This window comes from Schistocerca gregaria, chromosome 8 (assembly GCF_023897955.1).
Source record: "Schistocerca gregaria isolate iqSchGreg1 chromosome 8, iqSchGreg1.2, whole genome shotgun sequence".
NCBI lineage: Eukaryota > Metazoa > Arthropoda > Insecta > Orthoptera > Acrididae > Schistocerca > Schistocerca gregaria.
In genome coordinates, this window is record NC_064927.1 from 496,079,461 (window position 1) to 496,092,194 (window position 12,734).

At 37.1% G+C, this 12,734-nt stretch overlaps 1 protein-coding gene across 1 annotated transcript in view; it reads right to left on the minus strand.

Annotated features, from left to right (window-relative positions):
• Nucleotides 1-1,090: 1,090 nt before the first annotated feature.
• LOC126285265 (uncharacterized) overlaps nucleotides 1,091-12,734 on the minus strand; it is a 165,293-nt gene continuing 153,649 nt past the window's right edge. Inside the window, exons 10-12 of the mRNA XM_049984556.1 lie at nucleotides 12,297-12,519; nucleotides 4,524-4,743; nucleotides 1,091-1,472 (exon numbers count right to left, since the gene is read on the minus strand). Coding sequence (XP_049840513.1) covers nucleotides 1,166-1,472; nucleotides 4,524-4,743; nucleotides 12,297-12,519 — 750 coding nt within the window. The 3' untranslated portion in view covers nucleotides 1,091-1,165. The remainder of the gene's footprint in view (nucleotides 1,473-4,523; nucleotides 4,744-12,296; nucleotides 12,520-12,734) is intronic.

Consider the following 12,734-nt stretch of genomic DNA (forward strand, 5'->3'; position numbering starts at 1 on the left):
GGGAGAAATTCTGCAAGCAGGCCTAGAGGACCACATGATGCCAACTGGCTGCCATGTTGTCCCGAACATTGTTACCTCTACTGACCTGGGGACAACTACTCACTTGAATAGCCCCTCAATTGGCCTCAAAACACTGAGTGCACTCCATTTCAGCACTCACACCAATGAGAAATATTCAGCACTACTGATGATCGAATCTGGGCTCTTCGCACAGGAGACACACACAGTGACTGATTGCTAAGCTACATAGGCAGACCATCTGTTGTGTGGAAGCGACTAAGTGATGTGTATATACAGTGATATGTTTGTGTTGTATGATGATGACAGAAGAGGATAGAACTGTGGATGACATCACCATCTGACAGACAGAGTCACACAGGGCGTCACTCCAAAAGAGGGCGTGCAAAGGTGTAGGATTTAATTCCAGACAATGGAAAATCACTGTTTTCAGAAACACACTGGTTATTTAGGAAAGAGGAAGTGTTTTGCTCAAGACAGCCCTTTACATTTCAGCTTATGATTACAAGATATAGATATCCTCCTGCCCTTTTATAGTGTTCCAAGTTATCTGAGCACATTTACAATTAGTGATGACAACTGTCTGCTTCAGAATTCGGCAGTGTAAAATGCTGAGAATAGAACTAATTCACCTGCAATCTGCCAAGGAGATCATAGGTTCTCATTTAGCAAATTGAAAACATAGGTCATACCACTTCTTCTATTCTAATTACATCTAATGTACTTATCTATGATTGGATTGTGATGTACAGAAAAATTAGAATGTGAAAATTAATACGAGATGTGAAAATTAATACAAAATCAATAATTATATCCATACAAATCAAAATAAATCTATATGTAAAGCTATATCCATACAAATAACAAATCAACTCTTACCTGTCATAGCTTTCACTGACTTTAACAGCACTTTTACTACATCAAATTGAGCAATAGTTGGATGGTACTAAGCAGTTCAGAGAAATCAATGCATCTTCAAGCACTTAAAATATCTAACAGTTTAACTGTTGATAGTGAAGATCAGTTTGAAATTTTAAGTAATTAAATATGATCATTCAAAATATGATGGAAGTACCGGTAGACACATTTTAATAGTTTCATATATACAAGTTCATCTGTGTTACACAGACAGAAATGTAACAATGTTTCAGTCTTTTTTCACACCTTTCTTTTGCCCCCCACTTTTCACTTTACTGCTTTTGCCGCATACAAGTCTGTAAACTGTCCTAATTAGGAACACAGCTGTAAAAATCACTGCAACCACTGCCAACAACAACACAGCAATGACATCTAGTAGCAGATATTGGTACCATGTCAGATCCAGAGCTGCAGATCTCATGTGGGGAGCACCTTTGTGCCTAACAACATACTCTGTCCAGTACATAGCCTCTTCCATTGGAGGCCTTGGCCTGTCTCGGAAAAGTTTTGACAAAAATTTTGCCTTCTCTGTGTATCTGTAAACAAAAAATTATGAAATTAAGTCTCTAAATTTAGATACATTATAGACCGATTTAAAAATGAACATTGAAATACATGAAAGAAATTAGTATTGGCACTTATCATATTCTCACATCTGTAAAACATTGTGGAAAAAGAACAGATAAATAAAATTAAGTCAGAAATAGGTTTCATCATTAGAATATAATTCAGGATTTAATACTACATACATAATAATAAATAAACTAACGTCATTAAACTTTGGTATATATATTAAGTACAGCAATAATAAATGCACTATAGGGGAACTAACTAGTGTCAATAAGCTATACTATAATACAGTGTGGTATAAAGGCAGTGCATAATAATTGGCTAGAGTACACAGAATATAATTATACAAGACATAAATGCAGCACATAATAATACAATAAAGTATATGGAAATTTGTTAAATACTCATATTGTCCTTAGGCATCTCAAAGAATTTTTTATATACAGTTGAACGGGTTATTTGGCAGCCAGCTGTACAAGTTCATTTTAAAATTTTTAGATCTGTAGACCAACCACAGATTGATAATTTATTGGAAATTTTCAGTGTGTTCACTTTGTGAGAATTTCAGTCTGACTGACCTGAGCTTTAGTAGATCTAAATTAGCCTTAGCTCTGGCATTGTGTTCATGAATTTCTCCTGTAACCACAAAGTCTGAAATATTATTTTTAATATGGAGCAGAGATATAAAGATGTATAAATTTATAGTTGTGAGTATTCTGAGTGTGGAAAAAGGAGACAACAGTGCTCCATACGACCTGTTTTACTGAATATGTGTATGACATTTTTGTGTTTTTAAAATATTCTTGATGTGAGGGCAGTGTCCCCATAGAATCAGACCATATGACATATGTGACTGGAACAGTTATCTAAGGTAATCCAAGCTCATTATGTCACTAAATTTCCAAATGAGGTACGACACATGAGATATTTTTTCACATACATGATAGAAATGTTCCTCCCAGTGGAGTTTGGAGTTAGAGCAAACACCTAAAAATTTTAGTGACTTATTTTCTACTTCATTTGACCCTTCCGTTAGGAGTTGTGAGTTTTTATTGCTCTTACACAGGAGTTCACTAGCTGTAAAACAGTCCAAGGCCATATCAAGAGTTTCTTTTGTTATCTTATTCAGATCTGAAATTCTGTGATGAGTGATAAGAAGTGTTGTATCATAAGCAAGACAACTGACAGAGTGAGCTATGTCATTAGGCAAGCCATTGATCGCTGTAATGAAGAAGAAGGGTCTGAGAACAGACCTTTGTGGAACACCTGAGCTGATTTTCTTCAAGGATGAATTTACGCTTTTGACTGAGACAAATTGTTTTCTGTTGCTTAAACAAGAACTCATCACAGCTAATGTGCTCCCACACTCCCCATAAAACTCCAGTTTCTTAAGCAGAAGGCCAACAGGAATGGAACTGAATAAACCGCTTTGATCATATAATACCAGTGTTACCACATTTTTGTCTTCAAGAGCTGTTAAAGTTTCATCCATAATTTCTGAAATGGCTGATATTGTGCTTCTCCGATTGGAGAAACCAGACTGATTGTTACATAGGAGACTGTGGTTTTCAAAGTAGCTGTTTACTTGTTTGTGTAGCAGTCCTCAAATATCTTCGAAAATATTGGCACAATTGAGATTGTTTTGCATGTTCAGGAAACTTATTTTTCCCCTTTCTTACAAACTGGGATAACTTTTGATACCTTGAGTGAGTCAGAAAAACTTCAAATTCTACACACCTACTAAAAATAAATGATAATTGCATGGAGACTAAGTGTATTATCAGTATTGTAGTCATAACCTGTTGTAGCTGCACTAGGAAAGAAAAAGAGCTAATAGAAAGCACTGAAGTCCAAATTGTTATAGGTACCAAAAGCTGGCTGAAGCCAGAGATAAATTCAGCCAAAATTTTTATAAAAGGCCTAATGGTGCTCAGAAAGGATAGTTTAAATACAGTTGGTGACGGCATCTTTGTTGTTGTAAGAGATACTTTTTCGTGTGATAAAACTGAAGTACACAGTTCCTGTGAGTCAGTATGGGTAGAGGTTATACTTGACAACAGAATAAATTAATAATGGTTACTTTCAGATAAGATAAAATTAGATTAGATTAAATGTACTTTTACTGACATTCCACTTTCTGGCAGCATACAAGACATAAAGTGAATCCAGTATAAAAATGGAATGTCAAAAACGAACTTTTCACAGATCAGCCATCCTATTCTCAAATATCTTTTAAAACATTGCAATAGAACCATTACAGTTATTTTGACATAATATGCTATTAGAAATCAAACTTTGAACTTATTTAGTAGTAGAGAATAGCAACAGAAGCATTTCAGTCAACAGTTGCTTTTTGAAAATATTTGGAAAACAGAAATATTCCAAAAGAGTGGAAACCAGCATTAATTCACGCACTGCAGGAAAAAGAAGACAAACAAAATGTTACCAGTTACACGGCAACACCACTGACAGTGTCGTATTGCATGGTACCAGAAATTCTTCTGAACATAGTTAAATAAAGTTTAAGAAAACAACTGGGAGAACATCAGTGGGGTTTACAAAAGGAATACACTGCACACACAAGAATATTAACATAATATCAATTATTTTTTGCATAATATTAACCATCAAACCTTTATTATTTACTGCTTGTTGACTTCAAGAAAGCATTTTATCCAATAGATAAAGAGACAATAGATAAAACCATTAGAGAATTTATTATCAACATAAAATTAGCAAATATACTAACTGAACTCTAAAGGGAATTTTAGGGGAGAAATTTCTCAGCCAAAAAGGACCTTGAAATTGGGGCATGTCTCAAATATCTTACATCCATATAAATGTTAGAATACTATTCCCATTCAAGTATGGCTTAAGATAAAAGATCAATGTATTCAAGAATACCAAGCATTGAGCCATTTAAAATTACTGCCTTTAAACCATAGGAAAAAGTCTGTGTTTTAACAGCAAATGAAATCTGAATAAACATTCCTGTATAAATTATTTGATTACTGTACCTTGGATTTTCTAAAATTTCCGATAGTGCCCATTGCACTGATTCTGTGGTAACATTTGCAAAATCGAGTTTCACTGCATAACCTGTTTTTGTTGCACGGTCTGCGTTGAGCCTCTGGTCCCCAAAAATTGGAATTGCAATTAAAGGAACTCCATGATGCAGTGCCTCCAAGGAGCTAAGAAGCCCACCGTGTGTAATAAACAGTTTTACATTCCTGTGAGCTGTAACATAAAAACAATAATTAAAGTACTGTAGGTCTAAAGAAATATCAGAGAATGAAATATTTTCAATTAAACTGTTTTCATACAGATCATAAGTTCAATCAGTGGACCCAGTTTTCTTAACAGCTTATTGTTTATTTACTTTCTTATTTATTTGTGTTATTTATACTGATCTCAATGTATACACAATCCTGACGATGTATTTATTGCTTTGCTGCTTATTACTACCTGTGTCCAGTTAAAAACTATCCCCGAAGCAAATACAATACAGGGTGCTAATGGTGTAGCCTCCCCCCCATGAACCATGGACCTTGCCGTTGGTGGGGAGGCTTGCATGCCTCAGCGATACAGATGGCCGTACCGTAGGTGCAACCACAACGGAGGGGTATCTGTTGAGAGGCCAGACAAACGTGTGGTTCCTGAAGAGGGGCAGCAGCCTTTTCAGTAGTTGCAGGGGCAACAGTCTGGATGATTGACTGATCTGGCCTTGCAACATTAACCAAAACGGCCTTGCTGTGCTGGTACTGCGAACGACTGAAAGCAAGGGGAAACTACAGCCGTAATTTTTCCCGAGGGCATGCAGCTGTACTGTATGATTAAATGATGATGGCATCCTCTTGGGTAAAATATTCCGGAGGTAAAATAGTCCCCCATTCGGATCTCCGGGCGGGGACTACTCAGGAGGATGTCGTTATCAGGAGAAAGAAAACTGGCGTTCTACGGATCGGAGCGTGGAATGTCAGATCCCTTAATCGGGCAGGTAGGTTAGAAAATTTAAAAAGGGAAATGGATAGGTGAAAGTTAGATATAGTGGGAATTAGTGAAGTTCGGTGGCAGGAGGAACAAATAGGGGGAATGCAGGAGTAGGTTTAATAATGAATAGGAAAATAGGAATGCGGGTAAGCTACTACCAACAGCAAAGTGAACGCATTGTTGTGGCCAAGATAGATACGAAGCCCACACCTACTACAGTAGTACAAGTTTATATGCCAACTAGCTCTGCAGATGATGAAGAAATGGAAGAAATGTACGATGAAATAAAAGAAATTATTCAGATACTGAAGGGAGACGAAAATTTAATAGTAATGGGTGACTGGAATTCGAGTGTAGGAAAAGGGAGAGAAGGAAACATAGTAGGTGAATATGGATTGGGGCTAAGAAATGAAAGAGGAAGCCGCCTAGTAGAATTTTGCACAGAGCACAACTTAATCATAGCTAACACTTGGTTTAAGAATCATGAAAGAAGGTTGTATATGTGGAAGAACCCTGGAGATACTAAAAGGTATCAGATAGATTATATAATGGTAAGACAGAGATTTGGGAACCAGGTTTTAAGTTGTAAGACATTTCCAGGGGCAGATGTGGACTCTGACCACAATCTATTGGTTATGACCTGCAGATTAAAACTGAAGAAACTGCAAAAATGTGGGAAATTAAGGAGATGGGACCTGGATAAACTGAAAGAACCAGAAGTTGTACAGAGTTTCAAGGAGAGCATAAGGGAACAATTGACAGGAATAGGGGAAAGAAATACAGTAGAAGAAGAATGGGTAGCTCTGAGGGATGAAGTAGTGAAGGCAGCAGAGGATAAAGTAGGTACAAAGACGAGGGCTGCTAGGAATCCTTGGGTAACAGAAGAAATATTGAATTTAACTGATGAAAGGAGAAAATATAAAAATGCAGTAAATGAAGCAGGCAAAAAGGAATACAAACATCTCAAAAATGAGATCGACAGGAAGTGCAAAATGGCTAAACAGGGATGGCTAGAGGACAAATGTAAGGATGTAGAAGCTTATCTCACTAGGGGTAAGATAGATACTGCCTACAGGAAAATTAAAGAGACCTTTGGAGAGAAGAGAACCACGTGTATGAATATCAAGAGCTCAGATGGCAACCCAGTTCTAACCAAAGAAGGAAAGGCAGAAAGGTGGAAGGAGTATATAGAAGGTTTATACAAGGGCGATGTACTTGAGGACAATATTATGGAAATGGAAGAGGATGTAGATGAAGACGAAATGGGAGATACGATACTGCGTGAAGAGTTTGACAGAGCACTGAAAGACCTGAGTCAAAACAAGGCCCCCGGAGTAGACAACATTCCATTAGAACTACTGACGGCCTTGGGAGAACCAGTCCTGACAAAACTCTACCAGCTGGTGAGCAAGATGTATGAGACAGGCGAAATACCCTCAGACTTCAAGAAGAATATAATAATTCCAATCCCAAAGAAAGCAGGTGCTGACAGATGTGAAAATTACCGAACTATCAGTTTAATAAGCCACGGCTGCGAAATACTAATTCTTTACAGACGAATGGAAAACCTGATAGATGCGGACTTCGGGGAGGATCAGTTTGGATTCCGTCGAAATGTTGGAACACGTGAGGCAATACTGACCTTACGACTTATCTTAGAAGAAAGATTAAGAAAAGGCAAACCTACGTTTCTAGCATTTGTAGACTTAGAGAAAGCTTTCGACAATGTTGACTGGAATACTCTATTTCAAATTCTAAAGGTGGCAGGGGTAAAATACAGGGAGCGAAAGGCTATTTACAATTTGTATAGAAACCAGATGGCAGTCAAAAGAGTCGAGGGGCATGATAGGGAAGCAGTGGTTGGGAAAGGAGTGAGACAGGGTTGTAGCCTCTCCCGATGTTATTCAATCTGTATATTGAGCAAGCAGTAAAGGAAACAAAAGAAAAATTTGGAGTAGGTATTAAAATTCATGGAGACGAAGTAAAAACTTTGAGGTTCGCCGATGACATTGTAATTCTGTCAGAGACGGCAAAGGACTTGGAAGAGCAGTTGAACGGAATGGACAGTGTCTTGAAAGGAGGATATAAGATGAACATTAACAAAAGCAAAACGAGGATAATGGAATGTAGTCAAAGTAAATCGGGTGATGCTGAGGGAATTAGATTAGGAAATGAGACACTTAAAGTAGTAAAGGAGTATTGCTATTTAGGAAGTAAAATAACTGATGATGTTCGAAGTAGAGAGGATATAAAATGTAGACTGGCAATGGCAAGGAAAGCGTTTCTGAAGAAGAGAAATTTGTTAACATCGAATATAGATTTATGTATCAGGAATTCGTTTCTGAAAGTATTTGTTTGGAGTGTAGCCATGTATGGAAGTGAAACATGGACGATAGATAGTTTGGACAAGAAGAGAATGGAAGCTTTCGAAATGTGGTGCTACAGAAGAATGCTGAAGATTAAATGGGTAGATCACATAACTAATGAGGAAGTATTGAATAGGATTGGGGAGAAGAGAAGTTTGTGGCACAACTTCACTAGAAGAAGGGATCGGTTGGTAGGACATGTTTTGAGGCATCAAGGGATCACAAATTTAGCATTGGAGGGCAGCGTGGAGGGTAAAAATCGTAGAGGGAGACCGAGAGATGAGTACACTAAGCAGATTCAGAAGGATGTACGTTGCAGTAGGTACTGGGAGATGAAGCAGCTTGCACAGGATAGAGTAGCATGGAGAGCTGCATCAAACCAGTCTCAGGACTGAAGACAACAACAACAACAATGGTGTAGCTGAGATGGAACAACTGCTAAATATTTCTAAATTCATGATATAACTGAATGATGATCATGACCATACACAGAGTTTTATGATACATATCAGTTTAATTTAAGCCAAATTTCATGAGACAATATATTTGCATTTAACAGCTTCAGGAGGATAAACACTTACAAGAAGAAAGATGATCCTCAAAAGATCCATAAAGGGAGCAAAAGATATTAATTTTGTAATCGCATTTTCTTTTATCTTTAAATCAAAGTTTGTATAAGCCAGTTAACCTGAAGACCAATGTTAGTGTAAATTTTTTCCTTCAATTTTAATGCAAAATATGTTCTGTCAAAAGTACATCTAAATTAGTGGCTCACAAAATATTTCAATAATGGAGCCAAATTCGGATTCTTCCTGGTGCTACGCTTGTGGTATGACCTTTCCTGTTCTCCAATATCCTCATAATTAACCTTAATTAAGCAAAATATCAAATGATTACTTGATTCATGCCTGTAAATAGAATGAAGTATGATGCTTCCAAGGCTAAATGGACTAAAGTCTACTTCTGTGGGCTCTAATTCTAAAGGGACTGGTGAGCATGAGAACATTTGTAATAGACTCAGCAGAACACAACCATCTTATACTGTGCACCATATGCGGACCCAAATTCATCTGTCAGAACAAGAAAATGCCATTTGCTGGGTGAAGAGAGGAAAATATTCTGAATATTGTCCTCTTGAGCAGTTGATACCTCCGTAAACTCTATGGAATGCAACATGTAGACAAGGAGTTAAGATTCCTGCAATCCATTGCTATGTCTGCACAGCAGTGTGTTGAACTGGAAGATGAGAACTGTCTCAGTTCAGTACTAGCCTGAGAAAAGTCAGTTCTACTGGCAAATTCTAGACTGGTTTTGGGAGGATATTCACATAGTTGAATGCAGGACCTGCATTACACCCGCACAAACAACCCAAAAATTACACTTTAAAACACATTTGTTCCATTTTAATTATGCTAATCAGCATTAAAAAGTTACAGACATGTAAACAATATAATATACCAATAAATCAGATTTGAAGTAGCAAACAAAGTGTTATGGATGTGACTGTACCCGCTGCAAAACTTGCCCCATGCAACCTCCTACCACCACATATTCCAGCCCTGTAACAGACAAAACATATTTTATCAAAGGGAGAGCCACCTGTGAAATGACACCAGCTGTTGTGTAAACACCATTTGGCCTTTTACATCAGCATGACTACCATCCAGTTATCAATCAGGATAATGGGCATAGGCAGAGGTTGTATACAGACAACTCACAATATCCTGTGGCAGAGCATGCTGTACAATGTGACAGTCATGACCTCAGTACCTGTTCCACCACAAGTGCCATCTAAATACTTCCCCCAGACACCCGTTTCTCAGGCGGAACTAGCACTACAACATGTCCTTGGTTCTTGCCACCCACCTGGCCTTAATTTATGTTGAGTCCTTCTGTCTCAACATTTATTCACAGTAACTACTCCCTTCTTCACTCCATTTCAATTTTCTACATCTTTCATTTTCTGACTTGTCTATTTTACATGTACCGCCCCCACCTCTGTTACATAAAGGCACTTAGCTTTTCACTCTTATTAACTCATGCATGATGTTTTAGTAAGTATCTCTGTCTTGCATATTACTCTGTCTTCCTCCTTTAAGCTCTCAACTTTTCAAATCTCATCCGGTGCAGTCCCCAACAATCACTCTTTCCCTCTCATCCTGTCCAATAAGTCTTTCCTGACCCGCGGTTCTGGGTGACTTTTCTGAACTGCTTCCCTTTCCCCGAACCTTTCTAGTCCTTTTCCTGCACCGCTCTGCCTTCCCCTTCAACTCTTCTGCCTGAAGAAGGAGCCACTGGTCCCAAGAGCTTGTAAAAGTTAATAAACCCTTTTGTGTGTGTGTGTGTGTGTGTGTTCCTATATTGCCACTTGGTGAGTAGATTTTTTCCTCTCCATTTACAGCTTTCTCTGTATCAGAACCATTAAGAAATCCATACTGTGACTTGGAAAATATATTATTTGCAGTCAGATGCTTAAAGAGATGCTTGAACACAACCTTTTCAAATATTTTTGAGAAAGCTGGCAAAAGTGAAATTGGTCAATGGTTTGATGGTATCTCTTTATCCCCTGTCTTGTAAAGAGGCTTAACTTCAGCATATTTTAGCCAATCTGGAAATGTTCCACTGATAAGAGACTGATTACACAAGTAAGATAGAACTCAACTCACATGCGCACTCTTTGATTAACTTCATTGATATGTTATCACACACACTAGAATACTTAGATTTTAAGGATTTTATGATGGATGCTACTTCTTTGGGAGATATGAGTGTCATTTCCATTTTACTGAATTTATTTTTAAACACTGCCCTCAGATACTCCATTGCACCATTCTCCGAACCTGCTGACCCCAAGCTGTCAGTAACAGAAATGAAGTAATTGTTTAAGAGGTTTGCAACACTACATGCACTTCTTACCAGGGTCTCATTTATTTTTAGAGCTATCTGTTCCTCTTCTGTTTTGGCCCCACCTGTTTCTGTCTTTGCTATATCCCATACAATTTTTATTTTGTTGCCCGATGTAATTATCTTTTTCTCTTAATAAGGCTGCTTCAATTTCTGGATTACTTGCTTCAATATTTTGCAGTATTCTTTGTAATGCAATACAATGCTAACATCAGAGCTGTTCCTAGGTAGTAGGTACAGTCTCCTTTCCATCCAACATTATATCTTTATTCCTTGTGTAATCCATGGTTTATTTTTTGACTTCCGTGTGATTTGAGTTACCTTTAGGGGAAAACTGTTTTCAAAAGTGGAGGTAACTTTGTTAATGAATGCTTTATATTTTCCATTTGAGTCAGAAGTATTGTAAGCATCTATCCAATTCATGTCTTTGCGCAATTTCCCGAAATTCTCAATTTTTGACTTATTTATTACCTTCCTGTACTCAGATTTATCCTGAAAAGTTTTGACATTTAACACAAGATGCTGCATGTCATGATCAGATAGCCCATTTACTATTGGTTTTGTGATACGACTTTTTTCCCCAGATTTGTTTACAAAGATATTATCAATAGCAGTCTCAGAACATTTACATATCCTAGTTGGAAAGTTCATGGTAGGAACTAAATCGAATGATAGTGTTACTGACTGCAATAATGTACACTGACAGAGCTTTTCAATAAATCCACATTCAAATCACCATCAACCACTATTTCCTCCTTTTTTTAATTTTTTTTACTGTTAAATGGGACAACAGAGCTTTTGGATTTTTTTATGAATAGGTTAAAATTTCCTGAAGGTGATCTGTATATACCTACTATTATAAAGGACTTATCATGAAATACTACTTCTGTTGCACAAGCTTCTAACTGCTGCTATGAGCAAAATTTATTAATATTAATATTCTTGAAAGCAAAACAGTTTCTGACAAATGTGGCAACTCCTCCTTTCTCTGTATTTTTCTCTATGGAACTAAGAAGGTAACTTGAATCGTGCAACATTTAACACACCTGTTTATGAAGAAGGACTTTTTCTGGAAGCTAAAATATTTCTAGCACTCTTTTTCTTTGTGGTTGCCTGTGACTCAGTACCTCCTCTGTGCGGTGAGTAGCAACCTATCCTTTCCATATAGTTCTTCTTCCACCCTGGACTTTCTGTTGTTTGATACTACTAATTCTGCTAGTCTTCTCTGTAAAGGTGCACTAATCATTAATAAGCATTAATAAAGCCATTTACTGGATAAAGTGAAAGAGGTTCATATTCATTATGCCCTGCTGTGTATTCTGTAAGTTAGAGTGCTGGTTAACTTTCCAATTTAACCCGGTTTTAGGTTTATTTGCTCTCTGGCTGTGAAACCTAACCTTTCTGTGACTCTTCCCTCTAAAATAATTTATTGTTTGTTGATTTTGATGACCATATTTCACACAGATACAAAAACATTAAAAACCTCTGTTCACACTATTACAAACAAGTATGTTACTGTAATTCACTCACCAAGAATATCTGACTGTGGCAGCCATTTACTAATCATCACATTTGGTGAAATGTTGGGAAGGTTATCATCCTCCCATTTCCATAGTACCCTCTGTCTTATTTTGGAGAATGCTCCTAAGAAGGCTGCTCTTTTCTCTTCTGGCATATCAGTGCTTTTTAGATTTGACCCCATACTGAAGTATACCACTCCTTCTTTTGCTTCATCAAGGTACTTCTTCAAGTCCTAAAATTAATTTTATTAATATGAGAAATTTTTGCTTTTATAATGTTCTATTTTGCTTAATCTATTATTACCAATATATGCAAAATAAATTTTGAATATGGTGTATAAACCAAAAATTATGCTTAGAATTATCTCAGTGTAATAACCACAATAAGTCATATCACTGCCTAGCAGTTTTGAGATAAACCATTCATTTATGTTGTTGATTGTCTATC